Consider the following 21,612-nt stretch of genomic DNA (forward strand, 5'->3'; position numbering starts at 1 on the left):
ATAAACACTGGCTAGATTTTTCCAAAAGAAAAGAGAAAGGACCCAAAGTAATAAAATTATGAATGAAAGGGGGAGATATCATGACTAACACCAAGGCAATAGAAACAATCATCAGAAATTATGATCAACAGCTATATGCCAATAAGTTAAGCAACCTAGAAGAAATGGATGAATTCCTGAAAACTATAAACTTCTAAGACTTAAACAAGAAGAAATTGACAACCTAACTAGACCAATAACTAGTAATGAGATTGAAGCAGTGATCAAAAAACAAGAGTCCAGGACCTGATGGATTCGCTGGGGAATTCTATCAAACATTCAAAGAAGAAATAATATCTATTCTTCTGAAGCTGTTTCAAAAAATAGAAGGAGGGGTGCCTGGGTGGCTCAGTGGGTTAAGCCTCTCTGCCTTTGGCTCAGGTCATGATCTCACGGTCCTGGGATGGAGCCCCACATCGGGCTCTCTGCTCAGCAGGGAGCCTGCTTCCTCCTCTCTGTCTCTGTCTGTCTCTCTGCATACTTGTGATCTCTACCTGTCAAATAAATAAATTAAATTAAATTTAAAAAATAGAAGGAGAAGGAAAACTTCCAGACTCTTTCTATGAGGCCAGCATTACCTTGATCCCAAAACCGGGCAAAGACCCCATCAAAGAGGAGAACTTCAGATCAATATCCCTGATGAATATGGATGCCAAGATTCTCAATAAGATACTAGCTAATAGAATCCAACAGTACATTAAAAAGATTATCCAACACAACAAGGTAGAATTTATCCCTGGAATGTGAGGGTGGTTCAACATTTGCAAATCAATCAATCTGATAGAACAAATTATTAAGAGAAAAGAGAAGAACCATATGGTCCTCTCAATTGATGCAGGAAAAACATTTGACAAAATACAGCATCCTTTCCTGATTAAAACTCTTCAGAGTATATGGGTAGAGGGAATATTCCTCTATCCCTATTCATAAAATCCATCTATGAAAAACCCACAGCAAGTATCATTCTCAATGGGGAAAAGCTGAGAGCCTTTCCCTTAAGCTCAGGAACATGACTAAGATGCCCACTCTTGGTACTATTGTTCAACACAGTACTAGAAGTCCTAATAACAGTAATCAGACAGCAAAAAGATATAAAATGTATTCAAATTGGCAAAGAAGTCAAACTCTCTCTCTTTGCAGATGACATGATATATATTTTTTTAATTTATTTTTTATTTTCAGCATAACAGTATTCATTATTTTTCACCACACCCAGTGCTCCATGCAATTCGTGCCCTTTATAATACCCACCACCTAGTACCCCAAACTCCCACCCCCCACCCCTTCAAAATCCTCAGATTGTTTTTCAGAGTCCATAGTCTCTCATGGTTCACCTCCCCTTCCAATTTCCCCCAACTCCCTTCTCCTCTCTAACTCCCCATGAGATGACATGATATTTTATGTGGAGAACCCAAAAGACTCCACTCCCAAATTATTAGACCTCATACAGCAATTCAGTAATGTGGCAGGATATAAAATCAATGCACAGAAATCAGTTGCTTTCTTATACACTAACAATGAAACTGTAGAGAGAGAAATTAGAGAATTGATTCCATTTATAATAGCACCAAAAACCATAAGCTACCTTAGAATAAACCTAACCAAAGAGGTCAGATCAAAACCACAGTGAGATACCACCTTACACCAGTTAGAATGGCAAAAATTGACAAGGCAAAAAACAACAAATGTTGGAGAGGATGTGGAGAAATGGGAACCCTCGTACAGTGTTGGTGGGAATGTAAGTTGGTGCAGCCACTTTGGAAAACAGTGTGGAGGTTCCTCAAAAAATTAAAAATAGAGCAACTCTATGACCCAACAATTGCACTACTGGGTATTTACCACAAAGATACAGATGTTGTGAAAAGAAGGGACATAAACACCCCAATATTCATAGCAGCAATGTCCACAATAGCTAAACTGTGGAAAGAGCAGATATGTCCTTCAATAGACAAATGGATAAGGCAGATGTGGTCCATATACACAACGGAATACTACTTAGCCATCAGAAAGGATGAATAACCAATTTTTGCATTAACATGGATGGGACTGGAGGAGATTATGCTGAGTGAAGTAAGTCAAGCAGAGAAAGCCAATTTTCATATAGTTTCACTTACTTGTGGAACATCAGGAATAGTGTGGAAGGAAGGTAAAAATAGGAATAGAATAAGGAAGGTAAAAATGAAGGGGGGGAAATCGGAGATATAGATAATCCATGAAAGGCTGGACTCCGAGAAACAAACTGAAGGTTTTAAGGGAAGGGGGTAGAGATGGGTTGGCCCTGTGACAGGTATTAAGGAGGGCACGTATTTCATGGGCAACTAGGTGTTATATGCAAACAATGAAACTTGGAACACGTGACTAACATAACATAATAAAAAAATAATAAGAATAAGAAGTTAAAATATTGTGTATACTAAACACATGCTGCTTTAATGTAGTTTTGCAGAATCAAGAGTATTCCTATTTTTAGCATTATAGTTCTTTCCTTTGCAACAGAAGCCTGAGTAGAAAATAATTTCCAGAGCTAAGTGGCATGATGAGGACTGTGCAGACCCAGTGCAGGTCCTTTGGATGGGTCTTGGCTTGTGAAGAGCCATGTTGAGAAGTGCTCTTGTGGCCACACTAGTCACAGTGTTCCATGACACCAACTGCACTTCTGGGTGCTATTGCTCAGGCTTTGCTTCTGCCTCCAGTGGCTTTTCCACTTTCCTTACTTTCTCATCTACCAACCAGGGAGATCCTAACTCAAGTTACCTCTTCTCTGAAGGCTTTTCCATGCCTCCAAAGGAGCTGTCACTTCCTGCCTCTGCTTTCTTTATGAATACTGTTCTTATCATTCTCATTCATTCAACAGACATTTGGATGCTAGAGTGATCACATCATCTCATAATCAGATTCTGTGTCAGTCATTAGGCAGGATGCTGACCTTGCATAGGAGGAACATTTCTGAATTTTCTTTGTACTCCCAGAGCTTAGTGCAGAGGTAAGTGCAGAGTAGACAATCCATATATGTTGGCTAATTGTGAACTAAGAAATTGAAAATGAAGATCAGAGTGTCATGGACCATGAGAATCACATTAGAAGACTACAGAGGAGTCTGATGAGAGGAACAGGAAGGAAAAGGAGAAGAAGAACTGGAGAGTCTACTGTAAATCTCCAAAAGCACATGGACTTTGGAGTCAAAGAACAAATTGTTCCATTGTTCTGGCAGAAGGTGCCAGCACCCATTTTCCAGTAGATGTGGGCACCAGGATCCTTTGTCTCCAGTGCATTTCCCATTTGCTATCACATCCTAATCTTTGGATTCCATCAGCAAAGTCACTAATCACTTCTTAAGTTGACTACAGAGTGGATATTAAAGGCCATAATTCTTGCCAGGAGGAAAAACAAACAGAATCCATAGATGTGTAGGGGCACAGGTTGGAACAAGGCTAAGAAGATCATGTGCCTACAGGTGAAAAGTGCAGGGAGATCAGAGTATAAAAGAGAGACCCAGTCTCACTCTGTGTGTCCTACACATTGGGTGTGCCGCTGTGTCTTGTTGTGTGTGTGGGGGCCACCAAAATCAGCACCATGAAGATCCTGGTCTTGGTCTTTATTTGTCTACACCTCTCAGAGGGTGTGGAAAGGTATGTATGAGGATTCAGCTGCAGATCTTTTGGAAAGGCTATCATATTTTGTCTTGGTACCATTAACTGAAAACCCAGGGAACCATGACTTAAAATGGATGTATGGATGGATAGATGGATGGATGGATGGATGGATGGTTGGATGGATGGATAGATGAATGTGGTGTATATGTGTGTGTGTGTGTGTGTGTAAGGGTGGATTGGTTTTGTGTTGGCCAAGAAAGAGGGAAACAGGATTTGTGTCCCAAGTTTATAGGAGGGACTTCAGATAAACAAAAATTTATTCTGTGAAAACAATATCTAAGTAGAAAAACCCAAATATATGTTGCAGTGGATTTTCAGAGTTCTAAGGAGATTTGAAAACTCCAGACCAGATCATCGAAGGAATTGCTTTAATGGAGAATGTGAAGGTCACACCTTTTGTTTGTTCTAATCTCTGCAGAATCATTCTGAAGAAAGGCAAGTCCATCCGCCAGGTGATGAAAGAGCGGGGTGTACTAGACACATTCCTGAAGAACCACCCAAAGGTCGACCCAGGTGCCAAGTATCTTTACAATAATGATGCTGTTGCTTATGAGCCCTTCACCAATTACCTGAATGTAAGTGAAGGGGGAGGTGGTGTCCATAACCCTTGGCCAAGAACCATTGTTGGATACTTATTTAGACTTCTTATTAGCTCTGATTTTGGACTTTTTACTAAACCTAAGTCTCACCTTCTATGGAAAGTATCTGGGTAAGTTATGAGTTGGTACCCCTTAACACTGCAGTATTCCCTTTCCTTCCTTCATTCCTCGCATTATTGGCTCACTCTCTAAAGCTCCATTTATGTGGTTATGAGATTCACAGTGACCATACTGAAGTCAATTGAGAGAGCCAAAGGACGTCCTAGTGATGGGCTGCAAGGGAAAGAAGGAAACCACATGCAAAGCTGCCAGGCAAATCTCCAGTGGCTCCAGATGCCATATATCTTTCCATTTGGAAACATATACTGGTACTCAAAGCAAGTGCTTGAGTGTTCTCAAGGCTGCAGTGTCTGCTCAGGGCATCTCAACACACTGGTGTCCTATGGCCTGTGCTTAGTGAGATGTTACATGAGTGTCAGATCTAGAAGCCACCCTAAGTATCTCCTATTTCGACTTTCACTTTCTGTAGTTGGTGGAAGAAGAGGCAGGTATGTTACATAACTGGCCTGAATTCACTTAAAACTTAAACTGTGTCTCAGTGAAGTTCTCTTCTTGCTTTCCATGCTACCTCTCATTCTAGACTTCCTGGTGTCTTAGTTCCTGTGTGACCAGAGTGAGGAGAATGGTGGAGAAATATCTAACACTGGGCAAGAAAGAAGCATGTGTGTGTGTGTGTGTGTGTGTGTGTGTGTGTGTGTGATGTGGGGAGGGAGGATGGACACTGGAAATGGAGAAAAAGTGATTAGTTCTCCAACTTTGCATGTTCTGGCATAGAATGGTAAGTCCATGGAGTTATCATGTGATACAAGGTAGAAAATGGTTTTGGAAGAAGAGATTGGCTTGCCAGACTAATTCTCATCCAGTCAAAGTCTTGAATTTGGGGATGAAAATGGGGGAATATTGAGAGAAATATGGCTCTAGATGGGAAAAAGAGCCCATTGGAGGAGAAGCTACTTATACCCCAAGAAAATGATTTTGCCAAAATGTGGTTTCTAGTGAGTCAGCTTCTTCCCCATTCTTAGGACAAAATTTGTCTGCTTAATGAGAATGAAAAACTTTTCTTTGCAGTCTTATTACTTTGGAGAGATCAGCATTGGGACACCACCACAAAATTTCCTGGTCCTCTTTGACACAGGCTCCTCCAACCTGTGGGTGCCCTCTACCTACTGCCAGAGCCAGGCCTGCTGTGAGTATACCACCATTATCACCCACCCGTGGAGAGGAGCAGAGGGCAGGGCAGAGTCAGGACTGGGCATAATCTCAGCACCCAAGTCCAGAGTTCTTGGTGCATACCCATGATCTCATCCTCCTTAAATTCAGATCATCTAGAAATCTTGACCTTGGTCTACATTTCACCGGTGCTACAGTTCTGGAAAGAGACAGCAGAAATAGACCGAGGCTTCCATTCTTTTCTACATTGTTCCCTTTCCTCAGCTTTCTCCTGTAGGCCCCAATTCCTGGCACTTTGACTTGATCCATCCCTCAGGAAAAGGAAGGAAGGGATGACATCTGTTTCCTAAGGGGACAGACTTTTCTGTGGCTACAGATTATCTTTAGCAAAAGGATCTGAAACTGAAGCCCAGTCCCAGCCTTGTCTGATGGTCTCAGGCCATCAAGGATAAGTGTCCTCCAAGTATTTTGGAAAATGTATTGACCTTAACATTCCATTCTATCCTTGCATAGCCAATCACAACACGTTCGATCCTAGCAGTTCCTCTACCTACAGAAACAATGGGCAAATTTATACACTGTGTTATGGAAGTGGCAGTCTGACTGTGCTCCTGGGATATGACACTGTGAATGTAAGTGCTATTCTCAGTTCTTCTGTGGGTCTGCTCTTTGGCTCCCCTTTTTCAGAGCATAAAGCTCTCAGAGAGACCCATGATTACTAAATAGGTACAAATTCCTGGAAACTGATGTTTGGAAAGGATGTTAAAGGCCATTTAATCAAAACATTTCTCCCAAGACCGGGATTGCTTCCCCAGCAGTCCTGACTGCAGGGAGCTCTTTACATTGTGCCTCCCCTGACTTTGCTCCCTGGTTTTAAGCTGCCCTCTGCAGCCACATGGATCACATCGGCTTCCTTCTCCATATGATTTTACTGTAGGTATTTGAAGACCTTCCTTTCACTATTTTCTTTTCTTTACATCAAGCACTCATAGTTCCTATGTCATTTGTGCACATGGATTGTTCAAAATAAAATCAGCCACTGTCTTTTCACTGTCCATGGAAGTGCAGACTCTAACTCCAGAACACAATGACCTCTGCTTCCCCAGTACCCACACTCTTCTTTCCAAGCCATATATGGTTGGGTAATGTTGAATCCCTTCATCTTCCAGACCCCACCCATGGTTGAACTAAGCATGAAAGAGGCCAACTTCCCTAGAAAAGTGTACATTCTATTCCCTGGGCACCCAAGTCTGGGAAGACTTTGTCCACCCGAGTTGTTAATTTTTTCTTTCTGCTTGTCCCAGGTTCAGAACATCGTCATCAAGAACCAGCTATTTGGTCTGAGTGAGGTTGAACCCAGCAACCCTTTCTATTATGCAAACTTTGATGGTATCCTTGGAATGGCCTACCCCAACCTGGCAGTGGGGAGTAGCCCAACAGTCATGGAGAGCATGCTTCAGCAAGGCCAGCTCACCCAGCCCATCTTCAGCTTCTACTTCTCTCGGTGAGCACCCTTGCCCTGGGTAGGTCTCAGAAAATGAGGCAATGTAGGAGCTTTCAGCAAGTTAATATCAGACAAGGCCAAGATTTTAACACATCTTGACACAAGATGTTTATGCATTTCTGAAAATTCATAATTACATTTTTGTGGGAATTTTATTTTAATGCACTAGAGGAGGTTTTTTCCTTAAGAATTAGTTTATTTATTTGAGAGAGAGACAGAGAGACAGAGAGAGGGTATGAGCAGGGAGGAAGAACAGAGGGAGAGGGAGAAGCAGATCCCTACTGAGCAGGGAAGCCCGATGCAGGGCTGGACCTCATGACCTGAGATCATGACCTGAGCCAAAGATACACACCTAACCCACTGAGCCACCCAGGTGCCCCTGCACTAGAAGAATATTAATTTAGGTCACAGCGATAGGATGACCCTCTCCTTAAATGAGCTACAGTCCCCTAAGATATAATTAGTAAATGTGGACATTGTTTAGATTTGTGTATCTGTAGAGCTTTAGAACAAGCCACATGATTACTTACTAATATAGTAAAATCAAATTTATAATAAAGATAATTATAATAAATAATATTTGTAATAACATCTTTGGCTCTACAGAGAGTACCTGCAGTTATTACTTCACATGACATCTCAAAAATCTTTTCATTAGCCCAATTTTTTCATGGAGGAAATGTAGGCTTAAACAGGTGGTCAATACTGAGCAAGGTTTGATAGGCATGAAGCCATGACTCAATCACAAGTATCTTGGTCACAGATCCAGTACCTTTCCTACTCTACTGGCTTTGAACTTTCATGGATAAGTTTACTTACTGGGCCAGGATAGGGAACAGAAGAGCCCCAAATCCCCTAACACTGTCTAGTTACCAACTTGAGCATGACAAAAGCATCCCCTTCCCTGAACACGGGAGATCTCATTCTGTCAGACCATTCTAGGTACCCCCTGAGGTGTTTCTTCTTGTTCTGACTTTGTCTCTAGGAGGGTTTCCCTGGGATGACTTTGTAGTCTCTTTTCAGAGGCATGGTTTTAATTCTGACTCCTCTTTTATGGACATGGTCTGTGTTTCCAATTCTCTGCTCTTGAGTTTTCCTCTGAGAAGTCTCCTCTCCCTTGTGCCTTGAACCTAGTGGAGTCTAAAGAGCAGACTAGAAGACAAGACCCCTCGACCTGTGGTTCCTGTGGGTCCGAAGAGAGGGATGTTGAGAGGGGAGGAAGGAGATGCCTGATGTTGTGTATTGTGGGAATTCATGCTTCTCTCCCTTTCTCCATAGCCAACCAACCTATGAGTATGGTGGAGAGCTCATCCTGGGAGGTTCAAACTCCCAATTTTATTCTGGTGAGATCGTCTGGGCTCCAGTCACTCGGGAAATGTACTGGCAGGTTGCCATTGATGAGTAAGTACGGGGAAAATTCCTATGGATTATGTATACCTCTAGGATGTTCCTCCAGTGTGGGAATATTTCCTGTTCTTGCATTAGTACACACTTCTGAAAGAATCAGCAAACCCTCAGGCTGATTGTTTCTGAAGCTCAGTAGACTCTGGCATCTAGCTCTTGAATGAGTTTTCTGACTTATCACTGAGCCTTATCATGTCAGCAGGTTGGTTATTCATTGGCTTCTGTGAATCCATGTCTTTGTTCCTGGAAGCTTCATTGTCCCAAATAGCTCAATCTTTAACAAATCCTTCATCAGTAAAAGTAACAGCTATCACTGATGTTTTGTATGTGCCAGATACTGTGCTAAATATTTTATATGTATTATTGTATGTATATTCCACTAAACACTGTAAAGTGCTCAGTAGTGTATTTCATTGTGCAGATAAAGAAATCAAGGCTCAGAGATTCAGTAACTATACCAAAGTCACACATTTCACAAATTTCTTTTTTTTTTTAAAGATTTTATTTATTTATTTGACAGAGAGAAATCACAAGTAGACAGAGAGGCAGGCAGAGAGAGAGAGAGGGAAGCAGGCTCCCTGCCGAGCAGAGAGCCCAATGCGGGACTCGATCCCAGGACCCTGAGATCATGACCTGAGCCGAAGGCAGCGGCTTAACCCACTGAGCCACCCAGGTGCCCCACACATTTCACAAATTTCTAAATTCTAGTCTAAGCATATCTTCTCCCAGAGCTCAGGGCCATGAACCAGTTACTTTTACACTCCAAGCCTTCAAGAAATCTCCATCACCACCAATTAAAGATATACTTCTTTGGCCTTTATTCAAGACCATATGACCACTTATCAGTTGACATTGCACATGATTGTGGCAGAGGAACTTGATTCTCTTCTACTGGTGTTTTCCTCAGGTTTCTCGTCGGTAACCAAGCCACTGGCTTGTGCTCCCAGGGCTGCCAGGCCATTGTGGACACAGGGACCTATGTGCTAGCTGTTCCTCAGCAGTTCATAGGCTCCTTCCTGAAGGAAACTGGAGCTCAGGAGGCTCAGAATGGTGATGTGAGTAACCAGAAGCCAAGGGTTTCTCTGTACATCCACACAGCCTCAGCACAAGAGGAGGTGTTTTGTGGGGGGAACTGAGCCCTGGTGGGTCAGATCGGGTGGGGACACAGCATGACCTTTCAGTCAAGGAGGGGTAAGGGAGGGGAGAAATACCAACCGCAACTATGAGTATGGGCTGAATGGTTGTCAGGAGGGGTGGCTGTTCCATTGCAAGCCCTAGGAACACATCTCACCTTGGTGTGGCCACTGTCATTTGACTGTACACAACAGACTCAGGCATATTGTACTTCTCCAGTCCACTTGGGTTTCCTTCTTCCCTAGGAATACTCCTTTGGCTTTTACTCTGAGCAGCCTCCTGTGCCCAACCTGTTCCCTTAAATGTGCTTCTGTAGTTTGCTCCTCCTGCATGCAAGAGTCTAGCTAATCAGACAAAATCTTGGTCCTCGGGGTGTGTGTATGTGTGTGTGTGATTTGAGCACATGGATAGGTGCACACTAGTGTGGATATGAATTGTGTGAGAGCGTGTTTCACACTGAATGTGCCCAGGCTTCTTCTCTGTAAGTGGGACTTCCTGGCAATAGAAATCTGTGTTCTGAAATGAGCCTGACTCCTTATAGCCATATCAATACAACCAAAATCTCAGAGCTGATATGTGTCCAAGGAGGCCCAGGAAAGCAAAAGCTTCTGGTTAGTGTTGTACCTGGGAATCAGGCTTTGCCTTCCACGCTCTCAGTAGACCTCTGCTGGAAGGTCAGGAAAAGAGTCTCACAGGGAATGGGAGATTCGGGCCCTTTGTCTGGGCCCCCAGCCCCCTGGCACTCTACAGCTCTGCTTCCCCTCTCTCTCAGTTTGTGGTCGACTGCAACTCCATACAGAAATTCCCCACCATTACCTTCGTCATCAGCGGGTCTCCATTACCTCTGCCTCCCTCTGCCTATGTCCTCAACGTACGTATGCACCCCAGGCTCCAGGGAAATGGGATTGGATGGGTCCAAACAGCTGTTCCATGTCCCAGCTCACATCTGAGCACCTATGGGGATCCACCAGTGGCAGGGCTGAGGGTGAACAAGAAGCCAGAGACCCCACAGGTGTTGTGGAATATGGGGTGGGACGTACCTGTGGGAAAAGGCTCCTCATGCACCTTATTATCATGTCCTTTGTCTCTGCAGAACAATGGCTACTGCACCCTTGGGATTGAGGCCACTTATCTGCCCTCCCCCACTGGGCAGCCCCTGTGGACTCTGGGAGATGTCTTCCTCAAGGAATATTACACTATCTATGACATGGGGAACAACAGGATGGGTTTTGCCCTCTCTAAGTAGAACAGCAAAAGGCAGCTGTCTCCTCCTTCCCAGCAAGACTCTGGGATTGCCCTGTTGGTTCTCTGGGCTGACAGCAGCATTTTAGACTAGTCTGATCCCTCTGTGTACTAGAATCTTACTTCCTGCAACTAATAAATCAAGAATCTCCAAATAGTCTTTGCTGTTTCTTCTAAATGTCTTCCTTGTGTTCTGCTTGAGTAGTTTATTCTAAGTTCATTAGCAACAGTTCTTTGGGGGATCTGTGAATTGACCAATGGGCAAAAACACAGAGCTGCGGTCTCTGAGTGAAGACCCACAGCACAGACTTTAAGGACACAGTAGCACCTACATGAGGTATTCTGGTGGAGGTGACCAGTCCTCCCAGCATGTTCTCTTCTAACACATTCTTCTCTCCATCCTTAAAAGTTAGAGAAGAAAAAGAAACCTTTGAGAATATTCCAAACGGGTGCTCAGAGGCCAGGTCTGATCAGACAACACAGTGGGTTTTTTGGACATTGTTTTGTTTCTAGTTTTGTAGGTTAGCAAAACAATTTTAATGCATGTTGGGATTATCTTATGTTTTCACAGACCCATTCCTCCCTACTCACTAGGGGTGCTCTCAGCCTGCTCACGTATGACTTTATCTGCCTGGGCCTGAAAGCTTTTGAGTTTTGAAACCCAATCTCATTTTATAGTGGAAGAAAGTGAGGTGTGGATGGGTAATCATACAGTTACTGTTAAAACCAGATCCAGATCAATGTATTTTTTTTATCGTGTTTCTATATGATAAAGTCTGCTCTGTGAATGGCACAGAGGCACGTGATGACAAATAAGACATGGCGCTGGCTCACTAGGAATTTTCTATCAGCCTATTGCTTGTGAGCATGTTTCCTGTCTGAAGCAAGCCCAGTGCCTGAACTTGCAATCCACAGTAGGTTATGAACAATCATCGGCAGTGCAGTAATGCCACCTTTAAGGAGGTAAAAATGGGTACTGCTCTGGGACCCAAAATTCTTGCAAGAAATATAATTAGAAGGATGTACCTGGGAAGACAGATGCAAAGAATTCTCCATCTAGATGTGTGGGAGTGATAGTGGTGAATAGAGGTGTACATTTTCCTACATCATTGCATCATTCCCCCGCACCAACACACAATGGAATTGATCTTAAGGAGTTGGGTAATGTCTGAACTCTGGCCATTCCTTTCTCTTTCTGTTGTGTTTCTCTCATGGGAAACACAGCCTTTTCTGTCAAAGGGAAGGGAGCTCAGCTCAGCCCCAATTCACTTGCATCCTCATCCCTTTCCCTTCAGCCACCATTCCTGCCTCGGTATCACCTCTATTCATGCTCTGGTGGTGGTTGGCCTCACTTATACAGAGCCAAGATCTTGAGATAGAGATATAATTGCTAGAAAGTTCTCAGCACCAAGATACACCAAATTCAGGTTATCATGAGTGACCTGAAATTCATCAGCAGGGACTAAATGCAGCCATGGGAACAACATATGGTATTGGTAAAGCCAGAGCTATCAATTCCGTCTGCTCCTGGATTCTAGAAAATAACACCCAACAGAAGCTGTCCACAGCTTATGGTCTGTTCTGCCTTGTCTATCACTGTAGGATGGGGACAAGATTTATTAATATGGGAGTGTTCCCCACCTTGCAATATGTTACTCTGTACCTACCCCACTAATAAAGATCTTGCCTGTCTGATTCTTGTATATTATGTGGTAGAAACTGAAGGTCTGTGGACAAAAAAACAGACAGAGAGAGAGAGAGAGAGAGAGAGAGAGCGATAAATGAAGAAGATGCTAGTGGGTCATAAAATGTAAAAGGAACAAGGAGCAAATGAGATTTTAAAAAGTTGGAAGGTAACAGGGAAGAGAGAAGGGGAAGAACTATGGATGGGAGAGGTGAAAATAGAGATTTGGAATTTGGAGTTTCTTGGGGGAAATGTTCCACAGCAACATCTTGGAGGGGAATGTAAGATAAAGATTTTGAGAAATGTTGCCTATGCTTACAAATCAGAGACTTTTTAATGTTCTGTAAGAGATATAAAGATTGGAATTTCTCTTTGTTTTGGACAGCTGTAACATGGTTTTTAAACATGAATTCATGCAGGAAGTGGTCACATGGAACCCAGTCTATATTTGGGTTCTACTTGTAAAGCACATTCTGAGATTTCTTTCCATTTACTATTTGTGCCACCATCACTAATGAAATATCGTCAATTAGTAAAATCTTCCCTGATCCCTGAATCTTTCTGCGTGTCCTCTGCCTACCCTCCCACCCCACATGAGAAGTCATTACTCCTCCTTCCCTCCCCCCACAGCATTTTGTACCTCTGACAGTTCACTACACATCCCACAGTATTGTATCCATGGCACATCTGTCTCTCCAACTCAGTTATGATCAAGAGGAAAGAGATTGTTAAAAATAGAGCTACCCTATGACCCTGCAATTGCACTATTGGGTATTTACCCCAAAGATACAGATGTAGTGAAAAGAAGGGCCATCTGTACTCCAATGTTCATAGCAGCAATGGCCTCAGTCACCAAACTGTGGAAAAAGCCAATATATACAATGGAATATTAAGCCTCCATCAGACAGGATGAATATCCAATTTTTGTATCAACATGGACGGGACTGGAGGAGATTATGCTGAGTGAAATAAGTCAAACAGAGAGAGTCAATTATCATATGGTCTCATTTACTTGTGGAGCATAAGAAATAATATGGAGGACATTGGGAGAAGGAGAGGAGAAAGGAGTTGGGGGAAATTGGAGGGGGAGACGAACCATGAGAGACTGTAGACTTTGAGAAACAAATTGAAGTTTTGGAGGGGAGAGGGGTGACAGGTTGGGTGAGCCTGGTGGTGGGTATTAAGGAGGGAACGTATTGCAAGGAGCACTGGGTGTGATGCATAAAAAATTAATCTTGGAACACTGAAAAAGAATAAAATAAAGTTTAAATTAAAAAAAAAAGAGGTTGCTCATTTTTCTCTTTACGTCCCCAGATCTGACATGTCTTGTGATAACAAGTCCTTAGCAATGCTTGCTATAACCAAATTCACAGTAATACAAGTGACATAGTGACTGTTACAGGGAAAGGTGCCTGAGAGCAGCAGGCAAGAGGAAGGTATCACAAAGGAAACCCTGTTAGATTTCACCCTGAAGCATGTGTAGGAATTCACTAGGTAGAGAGAGTTAGAAAAGGGATCTCACGCAGAAACTGGTCTAAGGACAAGCAGAGAGGCTGGAGAGAGTTTGTGCAGTTGTAGAGCAGCAGGAAATGCCAGCAGGTGGACACAAGGTACCTGGAGGGGATAGCAGGAGAGGAGGCAGCCAAAGGTCAGATGCGTAGGACCTTGCGAAATATCCGGACTTGATTCTTCTGTCAAGGGGACCCATATTGGTTTTTGCAGAGGAGAGACCGATGATCAGATGTTTGAGGAAGAGTGATCTGCTGGCAGGCTCCTCTGCTGTTCCCTAGCCTTCAGCTGGGGTAGCTTCTGTGAAGACTCAACTTCAGATAGAGGCATATCCTTTGTTCCTGGTAGAGCTTCTGCTCTAGAACTCTGTCCATTCCCCTGGGCTCATAGTCATGGCTGAAAGACCTAAACAGAATGAAAGACCTCTTTGTATCTCTGCCCTAAATCCAGAATTTAGAGCCAACCAGTAGTGGTGAGGTCTTGGCTTCCCCTTTTCTTAGTTCCACTTTGACCCAGCTCTTACTATGCAAATGTCACCAGAAATCTCAAAATCTGCTTTTTGGCCATGATGGTAGGAGTTTTGATTGAGGCCTGCTTCCATGTGTCATTCTCCATCAAAGCCATGTGCAGAAGAATACTATCTTGTTGAGAAGATTTGATGTGTCATGAGTTCTCTGAAGTTGGCCACAGCAAGTGGGGGCTCCGCCAAGAAAATAGGCTGGGAGGTTAGTGGGGGGTGGGGCTCAGAAGTGGACAAAGGTAGACCCGGAAGCAGGCTTTAGGCTGCATTTCTGGTACTCTGCCTTCTGCAGCTCTTCCCCTTTCACAGAGACACTGAGGCCCCTCTAGGCTCAGACTTTATGTAGAGAGCCTGGGGCCCCAGGCTTTGTGCTGGACAGCAGCCGAGATGGGATGGTGCTGCTTTGAGCTGCTAAGTCACACAGACCCTAGCTGTTGTGTCTCTCCAGCAAGGAGCAGGGAGCAGAGATCCAGCCCCCAGCTTTAATGGGCCAAGGCTCAGTTTGGATTTTTCCATGCCATTTCTCTCTTGTCCTGGCTTGTCCCCCGACACCTCCCGTCCCCCACACAGGCCTTTAGACCTCTGGTTTTTCACACTGTTGCTTTCTCTCCCTTTTCCATGTGCTCAAGGTCCAGAATATAAAACTGAGGCTCCCTGAGGATTGCTAGAAAGTGCTAAAGGAACCACATAGAGCATTTCCAGGGCCAAGAGGGTGTGTTCCAGCAATTCAGGCATTTCCGGAATATGTCTACAGCAGGACATTGCTTCTGTAGTTTCCACTCTAAGTCCCACTGCTTATGTCCGCCATATTTTAACTAATAGTAACATTGCCACAACTCCGTCTTTCCTTTTCTCTCCCCTTCCTCATCACCCATGTCTTTCTGAGTGCCAGCTGCTCTAGAGAGAGAACAGATGTTGCTCTCTGTGCTCAGATCCACCCCCTGCCACCACACCATCTAGAACAGGCTTGGAAGGCTGTGGTTCCCAAGTGGGCTGAGGATGCTGAACTCCAGGTGTGAGCGGCTGGCCTACAGGCTCTGAAGCATTCTGGGCCTCAGCAAGTGATGGCTGTTGCCCTTACTGAACGTGCAGTTGAATTAAGACAAGAGTAGATGGGCTGGAGCTCAGCTCAAGGTAATTGACAAGAGGTAAGTATGCATTTGTTTGGAGCCTTGCTCCCTAGTCCAGGTGGATGGCCCAATAGCTTAATGAAGAGATATTTATTCAGTTCTGAGGGCATGTCCCTTCTGTTACCTCACCCCATCCTTGCAACACAATTTTGAAATAGGTTTTACTCCCTCCATTTTTGTCAGTAAGTGAACGGAGGTAGAAGACATGTGATAAGGTACCCAGCACCCTGAAGCTAGAAGTGGAAGAGCCAGGCTTCAGATGTAACAGTGTCTGCTTGAAGCCCATGCTCTTTCCAGTTCACCACTTACTTGGTGGGGGAGAACACAGGCCAGGATCTTCTCCTCACCAGGTGTGGTTTAGGTGCAACCTGTGGAGAGGAAAATCTTTTGCAGGGATCACTGTGTGCTGATTGTTCTTGAGAGTTACTCAGCAGAGCCACTGGCCTGTAGCTTCCCTGGGATGCCCCCAGCTAGGTCATGGGGGTCATTCCTAGTGTTTTTACAGATCTTTTTATGCAGCTGCAGCTGAAATGCGCTATGAGTGTCTTTCTGATAAAGGTGTTTCCACCATCAGCTGACTTTGATAATTGAAAATCTGAGTAGTTGGACTTCCCCTATCATATAAGACATTCAAAATTATTACTAAAAATTAAAGAAGGAAGAAAGAAAATGAGAGAGAGAGAGAGAGAGAGAGAGAGAAGGAGAGCTTCTTCTGTCTCACTCTCCCCAGTCCCCACATCCTTATTCCTTTGAATAGGAAATGGGAATGAGGGCTACTGAGGATCAGAATGACCCTTGTCAGGCTGTAGGATTAAGGTAGCAGTAGAATGGGCTAATTTCAAGAGGATCCATCATTAATTCTGAGAAATTAAAAATCTTCAGGGACTCTTGTGGCCATATTTATCCTCTATTTGTTCTCATTCCATTCCCAGGTCCTTGCGAAGGGGACTTAGCTTGCAGCCTGGCTTCACCAAGCTGGCTCACCTTATGCCTTCCTCACATCCCAGAGGGAGAAATAGCATCTTCACAGTGTTTCTGGGGCTCCTCCTCTGGGAGTCCATGAAAGAGACCAGGGCATAGAGATACCAGGTTTCAAGACTTTCAACTCCTAGTCCTGGTCTTCACATCCAGGTGTAGCCACAAAGCTTGTGTATTACTTTATCAGTTGGCCCCAGGTCCATCCAGATGCTGCCAAATACATGCTGGAGAACATGAAACTGTGCTTGTGTACAGACCTTATCTATGCCCTAACTGCTTAGTCAACCACAAGATCATGCCCTGTAGTGAAGTGGTGATTCTTGTACCCTGGTTCCAGGACCTCAAACAGTAGTCAATACTTTGTTCTGGAATATCTGGGAGAGTCACAGGACAGACCCTCTGGGTGAACTTGAAATCCAAAGGTAGTATTGGGGACCATTTCCCCACTCAGGGCTAAAGTACACAGTATTGAAAGGGTGACTCTTGGAGGAGAGGAAATAAAATAAAATAAAATAAAATAAAAAAAAATAAAAAAAAATGAGCTCCTTCTCTTCAGCAATAAATTTATCTACTAGGAAAATTGTTTTTTTTTTTTGTTGTTGTTGTTGTTCTAATCCTCTATTTCTCTTTCTCTACTCTTACTTTTACACTGGAAGTCCCTGTCATGCTCTGGTTTGTGTCCTTCTGAAGCTCCTTAGCCAAGCGCAGTGAGCAAGAGAAAGTCCAGAATTACCAGAGGGACCTAATAGGAAAGTAATTTGGAAATGGACTGAAATTCACCTCAGTTAGAAAACTTTCTAGAAGGATTACCTTTCTCCTGAGATCAGAATGGGAGAAGTCAACCATATTTGGAAGATACCGTTTTCTGTTTTCAAATAAGTGGTGCAATTGACAATTTGGGGGGCTGAAGGGGGAGGAGACAGTCTCCAGAGTCTCATGGGTGTCTTTGGGTAAATGTTCACTGTCCCTCCAGTCAGAGAGCAAAGTTCTTTACAAGATCCCATACACATGCTGTTTTATAAGAGGAAGGCTCTCTTCCATTCAGTCTGGCCTCTGTCCCTCTGCTCCAGAAAGGATGAGGGGTGGCTTGTTAACCAGGTTCTCTAACCTGACTGATTGACATAAAATTGATCCTTGGAGAGGCAGGAAAAGGATCCCAAGAGATGAGTACCTGGCTCTGGTGGCAGTTTCCTCATGCCTGGCTAAAATGGACTTCACTCTGTCATTTCTCATGCTTCCTCATTAGGAATGAAAACCAGGTTATGCTTCTGGTGATTAACATGTGGAACTTCCCCACCCAGAAATAAAAAACCTCTTCTTTCTATGGGGAGTTTGTGTAGGGGCTGATCTTGGAAAGATAAGGCTGAAGCCAGTTTGAAGGTGAAGAAAAAGGTGATTGAAGGTGGCATGAAAGATCCCAGAGGTGTATCGCAGGAGATTTTCCAAGACAGGGAAAGAGCTAGAATTGGGAAATGAGAAATTTATTTATCTTAAAATAGGGGCTGAATGGAGTCATTTTAAAGTTTTTATTATTTGATTATATATATATTTTTTAACTTTTTATTTTTTATAAACATATATTTTTATCCCCAGGGGTACAGGTCTGTGAATCACCAGGTTTACACACTTCACAGCACTCACCAAAGCACATACCCTCCCCAATGTCCATAATCCCACCCCCTTCTCCCAAACCCCCTCCCCCCAGCAACCCTCAGTTTGTTTTGTGAGATTAAGAGTCACTTATGGTTTGTCTCCCTCCCAATCCCATCTTGTTTCATTTATTCTTCTCCTACCCACTTAAGCCTCCATGTTGCATCACCACTTCCTCATATCAGGGAGATCATATGATAGTTGTCTTTCTCTGCTTGACTTATTTCGCTAAGCATGATACGCTCTAGTTCCATCCATGTTGTCGCAAATGGCAAGACTTCATTTCTTTTGATGGCTGCATAGTATTCCATTGTGTATATATACCACATCTTCTTGATCCATTCATCTGTGGATGGACATCTAGGTTCTTTCCATAGTTTGGCTATTGTGGACATTGCTGCTATAAACATTCGGGTGCATGTGCCCCTTTGGATCACTACGTTTGTATCTTTAGGGTAAATACCCAATAGTGCAATTGCTGGGTCATAGGGCAGTTCTATTTTCAACATTCTGAGGAACCTCCATGCTGTTTTCCAGAGTGGCTGCACCAGCTTGCATTCCCACCAACAGTGTAGGAGGGTTCCCCTTTCTCCACATCCTCGCCAGCATCTGTCATTTCCTGACTTGTTGATTTTAGCCATTCTGACTGGTGTGAGGTGATATCTCATTGTGGTTTTGATTTGTATTTCCCTGATGCCGAGTGATATGGAACACTTTTTCATGTGTCTGTTGGCCATCTGGATGTCTTCTTTGCAGAAATGTCTGTTCATGTCCACTGCCCATTTCTTGATTGGATTATTTGTTCTTTGGGTGTTGAGTTTGCTAAGTTCTTTATAGATTCTGGACACTAGTCCTTTATCTGATATGTCGTTTGCAAATATCTTCTCCCATTCTGTCAGTTGTCTTTTGATTTTGTTAACTGTTTCCTTTGCTGTGCAAAAGCTTTTGATCTTGATGAAATCCCAATAGTTCATTTTTTCCCTTGCTTCCCTTGCCTTTTGCGTTGTTCCTAGGAAAATGTTGCTGCGGCAGAGGTCGAAGAGGTTGCTGCCTGTGTTCTCCTCAAGGATTTTGATGGATTCCTTTCGCACATTGAGGTCCTTCATCCATTTTGAGTCTATTTTTGTGTGTGGTGTAAGGAAATGGTCCAATTTCATTTTTCTACATGTGGCTGTCCAATTTTCCCAGCACCATTTATTGAAGAGGCTGTCTTTTTTTATCCCTTGGATCATAGGTTGAAGAAAGGCAGAGAGCTAGAGGTAGAGTACCAAGATGAAGGGTTACTCTATGGAAGGAATCTGTGACCTGCACATAGTGTATGCTCAGTGTCTATTTGCAATGCTTCAGTTTATTTCAGTAAATGCATTATGTGCTGAGTACAATGGCAGACACTGAAGATATGGATCTGAGATGTACAAGGGTGAAGGAACTATAGATGTGGAGCTCTCAACAATATCATGTCTCCTCCTATTTTAACTAAAGTAAAGAAGAAGGATGGGGGATATTTGTGAAGGATATTAGATATCATTGAGATACTTCAAGGATAATAAATATTTATTAAGTAGCATAAAATACCTTTCAAGACACTGTAAGAAAAAAAAAAGATAAAATAAGAGAGTCCCAGGAAGCTTCATGTCTAGTGGAGAGACAAACATTTCCACACCCAACTGAATACTACAATGATAGAGCATGCACAATGGTGACAAAGTAATGGTAAATTCTGCCATTTTCTGGAGGGACATTGTAAGAGAAGGGACCTGTATGAGCAAAGACATAGAAGTGTGAGACTGTAGAGTGTTTGGTGGAACTTTGAACAATCAAATAACAGGAAAACCAGATCCTAAAAATAGGAAAAGAGAAAGAGGGAGAGAAGAATTAATGAACATTTTGGGAGTGGAGGACATACCATATTTCTTTCCTTGTCGATGAATTGTCATGTCATTCTTGAAGGGATTTGGAAGTTGAGGAGAGGGCATGGAATGTGACTGATGAGTGATTGCAAGAAAATCCTAAAATAACTAAAGGATGGTTCATCTGCAAGCACTAAATACCAGTCCAGTTTTGTTGTTCTCTGGGCTCTACAAGAGGATTTTTATGGTATTAGACTAGAGAGAGTAGATGCTAGAGATAAAGGTAGTTTTAAGGGCAGGGATTTTGGACTGCTGATGGTTCCTCTGATATTTCTTGGGCTTGGAGAAAGAAGGAAGGGGAAAGGTGATGGCATTTGAGTGTCAACAAGGACTATGCCTTTCTATTACATCCCAGGCAATCTGCTGGGCTCTGAGGATCAGAGGAAATAAAATATATAAATTTCTTCTTTGTGGCTCTCATAATCCCTCAGAAATAAATCAGCCACAGCAACTTCTTTCAAGATATGTCTCCAAAGGCAAAAAACAAAACAAAACAAAACAAAACAAAAAAAACAAAAAACAAAAAACAAAAGCGAAAATAAACTTTTGGAACTTCATCAAAATCAAAAGCTTCTGCACAGCAAAGTCAACAAAACAAAGAGGCAACCCACGGAATGGGAGAAGATATTTGCAAATGACAGTACAGACAAAAGGTTGATATCCAGGAATTATAATGAACTCCTCAAACTCAACACACACAAAACAATCACATCAAAAAATGGGCAGAAGATATGAACAGACACTTGTCCAATGAAGACATACAAATGGCTATCAGACACATGAAAAAATGTTCATCATCACTAGCCCTCAGGGAGATTCAAATTAAAACCACATTGAGACATCACCTTACACCAGTTAGAATGGTCAAAATTAACAAGACAGGAAACAACATGTGTTGGAGAGGATGTGGAGAAAGGGGAACCCTCTTACACTATTGGTGGGAATGCAAGTTGGTGCAGCCACTTCGGAGAACAATGTGGAGATTCCTCAAGAAATTAAAAATAGAACTTCCCTATGACCCTTCAATTGCACTTCTGGGTATTTACCCCAAAGATACAGATGTAGTGAAAAGAAGGGCCATCTGTACCCCAATGTTTATAGCAGCAATGGCCACGGTCGCCAAACTATGGAAAGAACCAAGATGCCCTTCAACGGACAAATGGATAAGGAAAATGTGGTCCATATACACTATGAAGTATTATGCCTCCATCAGAAAGGATGAATACCCAACTTTTGTAGCAACATGGATGGGACTGGAAGAGATTATGTGTAGTGAAATAAGTCAAGCAAAGAGAGTCGATTATCATATGGTTTCCCTTATTTGTGGAGCATAACAAATAGCATGGAGGACATGGGGAGTTAGAGAGGAGAAGGGAATTGGGGGAAATTGGAAGGGGAGGTGAATCATGAGAGACTATGGACTCTT

General features: G+C 43.1%; 1 protein-coding gene across 1 annotated transcript in view; it reads left to right on the forward strand.

Annotated features, from left to right (window-relative positions):
- The first annotated feature begins 3,523 nt into the window (after positions 1-3,523).
- The window catches only part of LOC309843248 (uncharacterized protein), a 43,879-nt gene continuing 25,790 nt past the window's right edge, over positions 3,524-21,612 (forward strand). Inside the window, exons 1-9 of the mRNA XM_082688576.1 lie at positions 3,524-3,668; positions 4,111-4,267; positions 5,420-5,537; positions 6,035-6,153; positions 6,826-7,025; positions 8,304-8,426; positions 9,337-9,484; positions 10,336-10,434; positions 10,657-10,806. Of these exons, the coding sequence (XP_082544702.1) occupies positions 3,613-3,668; positions 4,111-4,267; positions 5,420-5,537; positions 6,035-6,153; positions 6,826-7,025; positions 8,304-8,426; positions 9,337-9,484; positions 10,336-10,434; positions 10,657-10,806 (1,170 nt within the window). The 5' untranslated portion in view covers positions 3,524-3,612. The remainder of the gene's footprint in view (positions 3,669-4,110; positions 4,268-5,419; positions 5,538-6,034; positions 6,154-6,825; positions 7,026-8,303; positions 8,427-9,336; positions 9,485-10,335; positions 10,435-10,656; positions 10,807-21,612) is intronic.

The sequence above is a fragment of the Mustela nivalis genome, assembly GCF_964662115.1.
Source record: "Mustela nivalis genome assembly, chromosome: 10".
In the NCBI taxonomy this organism is placed as follows: Eukaryota; Metazoa; Chordata; class Mammalia; order Carnivora; family Mustelidae; genus Mustela; species Mustela nivalis.